The sequence below is a fragment of the Triticum dicoccoides genome, chromosome 7A (genome assembly GCF_002162155.2).
Source record: "Triticum dicoccoides isolate Atlit2015 ecotype Zavitan chromosome 7A, WEW_v2.0, whole genome shotgun sequence".
Lineage (NCBI taxonomy): Eukaryota > Viridiplantae > Streptophyta > Magnoliopsida > Poales > Poaceae > Triticum > Triticum dicoccoides.
Window position 1 is genome coordinate 239,678,906 of NC_041392.1, and position 5,311 is coordinate 239,684,216.

The window sequence follows — 5,311 nt, forward strand, 5'->3', positions numbered from 1 at the left end:
TACGCATCTTTCATGCAACTTTTTTGGATTTCTTTTGCATTTTCTAATTTTTTTAATTTATTGTTCACCATAGGAACACAGTCAGTCTGAATCAACTATAAAGAATAATCAAAGTTATAAAACACTCTAAATATAATAAAAATCACATCGAGGTCCTTTCCTTCAACAACTTAGAAGCCTGTATCTCTATAACTCAATCTTAATTTTATGGTTTACTAAAAATCTTCTAGTACGTCGGCTTATGATTTATCTGTCTATAATAATGCGATTGTGTAAATAACTGATCATTAAATTCTTCCCATGAATTACCTTATATTTCGATCCGAAGTTTTGTAAGTAAATTAAAGTAAAACTGGTTCGAAAGGTAAGTAAATTAAATAGATTTATTATCATACAAGGAAAGTTGGACGAGGGGTGGTGTGAAGAAAGATACAAGGAAAGTTGGACGAGGGGTGATGTGAAGAAAGATGAAATAAAAACCTTACTTTTTTAAAAGATATAGTAGAGATAGGGATATAGAAAATGCATCGTTCCAGATTTTACTCGTGTTATTACTGCGAATCCGCAGTTGGCAGGTGGGCGTGTCACGTAGCAAAAAGTTTCGTTTTTATTACAAAGTCCAAAGAGAGTACGTGTACGCGTCGGACAAACCGAAGGGGAGAGCAAGGCCACACGGCCCATGTCGGCCGAGCGAGCGGGCCCAGCCTCAGCGTCAGGTGGGTCGCCGCGCGGTAAGCGCGCCGGGCATGTGGGCTGCCACTGCCACTGACAGTGCCAATAAAAGGCCGAGGCGGGCGCATCCCGAGGCCCCGAAACACCCGCTCCCTCTCGCGGCACGGCCACCACCCCACTCACACGCCGAGCGGCCGAGCCGTGCCCACCTCGCCCCCGTTTGACTCCGACGCGCACGCGCACGCATGGATGTGCGGCAGAGGCAGAGGAGGGCGCGGCCGCCGGCAGTGGGCCAGGCGGGGGCGCCCCGGGTGCTCCAGGCGGGGGACGCGCTGCCGCTGCCGATCCGGCACACGAACCTCATCTTCTCGGCGCTCTTCGCGGCCTCGCTCGCCTACCTGATGCGGCGGTGGCGCGAGAAGATCCGCTCCTCCACGCCGCTCCACGTCGTCGACCTCACCGAGATTCTCTCCATCTTCGGCCTCGTCGCCTCGCTCATCTACCTGCTCAGCTTCTTCGGCATCGCCTTCGTGCAGTCCATCGTCTCGTCCAGCGACGAGGACGAGGATTTCCTGGTCGGCCCTCCCGCCGCGCCGGCGCCGGCGCAATGCGGGATTCTCGGGGGCTCCGACGCGGTGGTGCCAGAGAAAATGCCCGAGGAGGACGAGGAGATTGTGGCCTCCGTCGTCGCCGGGAAGGTGCCCTCCTACGTGCTGGAGACCAGGCTCGGCGACTGCCGGCGCGCCGCGGGGCTCCGGCGCGAGGCGGTGCGGCGGATCACGGGGCGGCAGATCGAGGGGCTCCCGCTGGACGGCTTCGACTACGCGTCCATCCTCGGGCAGTGCTGCGAGCTGCCGGTGGGGTACGTCCAGCTCCCCGTGGGCATCGCCGGGCCGCTCCTGCTCGACGGCCAGCGGTTCTACGTACCCATGGCGACCACCGAGGGCTGCCTCGTCGCCAGCACCAACCGCGGCTGCAAGGCCATAGCCGAGTCAGGCGGCGCCACCAGCGTTGTGCTCCGGGACGCGATGACGCGCGCTCCCGTCGCCCGCTTCCCCACCGCGCGCCGCGCCGCCGAGCTCAAGGCCTTCTTGGAGGACCCCGCCAACTTCGATACGCTGTCCGTTGTCTTCAACAGGTACACCAACACTCATCAGTCATCACCAAGTACTATACGACGACGAACTTATGATGCAACATATGGCATTGTATTAACGCCCAGCTTGTGCTCGACGATACGTCTCTGAGGTTGAAGTCACGTGCCTAAATCAATATTAATTACTCTATATACTATTTAAGATTTGAATTTCTGGAATTCTGGTGCCGGATGATGGTACAAGTATTACTTGTCAAATATTTCTCCTTTGTAGGTCACAACGCGGTAACTAACTGTCTGGAAAATATGATATCCGAGCAGGTCGAGCAGATTTGGGAGGCTGCAGGGAGTGCAGTGCGCGATGGCCGGGAGGAACCTGTACATGAGATTCAGCTGCAGCACAGGGGATGCCATGGGGATGAACATGATCTCCAAGGGCGTGCAGAACGTGCTGGATTACCTCCAGGATGACTTCCCTGACATGGATGTCATTAGCATATCAGGTTTGCTTCCCTTTGCCACCACGAACTACTGTACTTCACTTGAGTCACCTAATCTTCTCTTCAGAATAAAATTCCTAGTCACAACCTTTATTTCCCAAGACAGACTATGGCTTACTGAAACAAAAAAACCTTCATATAATAAGCAGAGTGGCCATTTGATGATACACATAGTTAGGGCCCGTTTTCAGCAAGGATTAACAAGGATAAGTTGGCGCACTATTGAATTATCAGGTTGAGCTTATGGACAACATATGGTGAACATTGGCATGTTCAATCAAAATATACCATTTATAAAATGAAATTACCACTGAACCAACTTGGCATACCGTAAGATTGTTCAATTACATATGATACTTGCCATGATGCATTAGGAAGATTTTGAAAGGGCTTCTGGTAAGAAGATATATCTTTAATGCAAGATTCCTGATGAGTCAAAAATGATATTGACTTTAATAAGTATACCAACTTTGAGTATCTGGAACCACCTTTATTCTTTTAACTTCAAGCATGTAGAAGGTTCAGGACAAAGTGCGTAAGCTGCAAGAATAATTATGCAAGAATGAATATTTGAAGCCGGCACATCACTGGGCCCTTTTGTTTTTACACAAATTAACACCGATCCATCTGCTGTCATTTTGATAGTGGAACCCGATCCATGTTGTCTTGTATGGGGAAAGAACAGCCTAGTCATCTTTCATATCATATTTGGCTATATATTAATATACAGCGATATGATTAACATAATTATGTGCATTGTATAAGTAAAAAAACAGATCTCTGTGTTTTCATATATTTTTCCAATCTGATTAGTATCTTTTGGTTATTGAAACCAGGTAACTTTTGTTCTGACAAGAAGCCAGCCGCTGTAAATTGGATCGAGGGGCGTGGCAAGTCTGTGGTTTGTGAGGCGGTAATCAAGGAGGAAATTGTGAAAAAGGTTCTGAAAACCAATGTGCAGTCTCTAGTAGAACTAAATGTGATCAAGAATCTTGCTGGCTCAGCTGTTGCTGGAGCTCTTGGGGGGTTCAATGCCCATGCAAGCAATATTGTAACAGCCATCTTCATAGCCACTGGCCAGGACCCTGCACAAAATGTGGAAAGTTCTCAGTGCATCACAATGTTGGAAGCTGTAAATGATGGCAAAGATCTCCACATATCTGTCACTATGCCCTCTATTGAGGTATGCAACTGTATTGTTTTTATTTGTTCCGTTATCAGTATATCCAGGCATTGTGCTGACGATGATCATCAACTACAGTTTTTTTAGGTCCCACTATAATTTGATTTGTGAGAAATGCTCTGCACCTAACTTAGGGTCCCTAATGGGTTAATTAATACTTAATACGTCCACATCCTTATACATGTATTGTTGCTCGTTCGAATAAGTGCCCATCCCCATCGAGCACATATTTATTAAAGAAAAGGTGGTGTATCAACTCTAACTGTATCTCCTCATATGGCCTAGTACTCTGGCTATATTATAGAACAGTGTTTTGTTATATACTTGAATAGTTCGTAACAGAAATTATACCCATCCCCGGGCTCAGATGCGGATTTTCGCTTGAATAGTTCGTAACAGAAAATATATTTTGGCTACATAAGATCCAACTATACTTCGTCAGCTCAATCAGCCGATTCATATCAGAGGAATCTTTCCAGTAGAAAAGGAATATTTTCTGATGCCTTGTTTTCCTACTTAGCTACTTGTTGTCTTGAGCAGGCTAATTGTCGATTACTTAGTCTTGTGCTTTGTGTTGCTAGGGTGAGACACATTTTTCCTATATATATCCGCTATTTGTTTGTTTGTTTGTTTCTGAGAACATGCTGAGCTGTGTAGGATGACTTGTTTGATAACATTTGAGAATATGACGAGTGGCCGACATGTTGTGATTGTTATTTACTGAAAATGCAGGTGGGCACAGTTGGTGGTGGGACTCAGTTGGCGTCACAGTCTGCATGCCTGGACCTGCTGGGCGTGAAAGGCGCCAACAGGGAATCGCCAGGATCGAACGCGAGGCTCCTGGCCACCGTGGTGGCAGGCGGGGTTCTCGCCGGCGAGTTGTCCCTCTTATCCGCTCTCGCCGCTGGCCAGCTCGTCAAGAGCCACATGAAGTACAACAGATCCAGCAGAGACATGTGCAAGGCGGCATCTCTAAGTTCTTGATTGACTCCACGAGCTGCAGCTCAAGAAACTTAATTCTGCATACAGGGTAATTGGGCCTTGTCCTCCTTAAGACGCAATTAAAGTGCTCATGAGCTTCAAGCCATCAACATCAAGCTAAGAAGAGTTTGACGGATTTCTTCCTCGATGCTGGCAGGTGTTTCTGGCGTCGTTCTTCGCGTGCTGCCGCTGCTGGCATCGTCGACGGACGGCCCCGGGCGGCACCGGAGAAGCTAACCTTTTTAGCCTGTTTGTGTTCGTAAGGCGTTGTGGTTAGTTGGGTTGGTTACCTTGGCGCGCAAGGTGTGAGGATCTTTTTGTAGCATCGAAGTGTAGAGATCTCTCTCCTTGCTTCAGGAAGCCAGCCTTGTAGTGGTATCTGTTTCACCTTTTGATTGGTCCTTTTTCCTGTTTGCTAGTCGAACAATGTCGAAAGTTGGTGACGTGATTGTAGAAAGAGATGTGGGTCTCGTCGGAGTTCTCCAGAGCATGGTGGCGGCTCCGTCCATCCATTGTCGTGTCAGCGGAGCGTCGTGACCTTTCTGTAGATCTGCCTAATATCTATCCAGATCAGATGCATGTGTCAGCAGATGTTCAAGTGTCGCCCTCACGTGCCTGTCCCGGGTAGGTTTGTTGCATGAACCGATGGACATCTTGGAAGTAGCAATCTTGATCTCAGTACTGATCTGGATCTGCGATTTGTATTGGCACCTCTGAGGGAGTAGTAATCTGGTGCCTGTGTTTGATGGGCATGTGGATGCACGTTCTGGCGATCGGATCCGGCACGGCACATGGACCTGAGATCGCGCTGTCTTTCATACGAGAGCTCTGTGTGCCCGGCCTAAGTGCATCAACACCCTGGCTCCCCAAACCCTTCAT

At 48.5% G+C, this 5,311-nt stretch overlaps 1 protein-coding gene across 2 annotated transcripts; it reads left to right on the forward strand.

The window, feature by feature from the left end:
• The first annotated feature begins 917 nt into the window (after positions 1 to 917).
• On the forward strand, positions 918 to 5,023 carry LOC119329263 (3-hydroxy-3-methylglutaryl-coenzyme A reductase 3-like). 2 transcript variants are annotated; one of them, XM_037602277.1, is made up of 5 exons: positions 918 to 1,810; positions 2,090 to 2,271; positions 3,105 to 3,451; positions 4,184 to 4,481; positions 4,590 to 5,023. In XM_037602277.1, exons 1-4 carry the CDS (start codon positions 918 to 920, stop codon positions 4,433 to 4,435), a joined length of 1,674 nt encoding a protein of 557 aa, XP_037458174.1. In that variant the 3' UTR covers positions 4,436 to 4,481; positions 4,590 to 5,023. The 2 variants fall into 2 exon arrangements, with proteins under 2 accessions (XP_037458174.1, XP_037458173.1); XM_037602276.1 differs by having other exon boundaries at positions 4,184 to 5,023.
• Positions 5,024 to 5,311: the final 288 nt, after the last annotated feature.

Bases quoted from the DNA above. Each gene is read 5' to 3' on its own strand.
- LOC119329263 (XM_037602276.1), top strand. From the start codon at position 918: ATGGATGTGCGGCAGAGGCAGAGGAGGGCGCGGCCGCCGGCAGTGGGC. The intron at 2,272-3,104 runs GTTTGCTTCCCT...TATTGAAACCAG, and splicing joins GGATGTCATTAGCATATCAG to GTAACTTTTGTTCTGACAAG. The intron at 3,452-4,183 runs GTATGCAACTGT...CTGAAAATGCAG, and splicing joins TCACTATGCCCTCTATTGAG to GTGGGCACAGTTGGTGGTGG.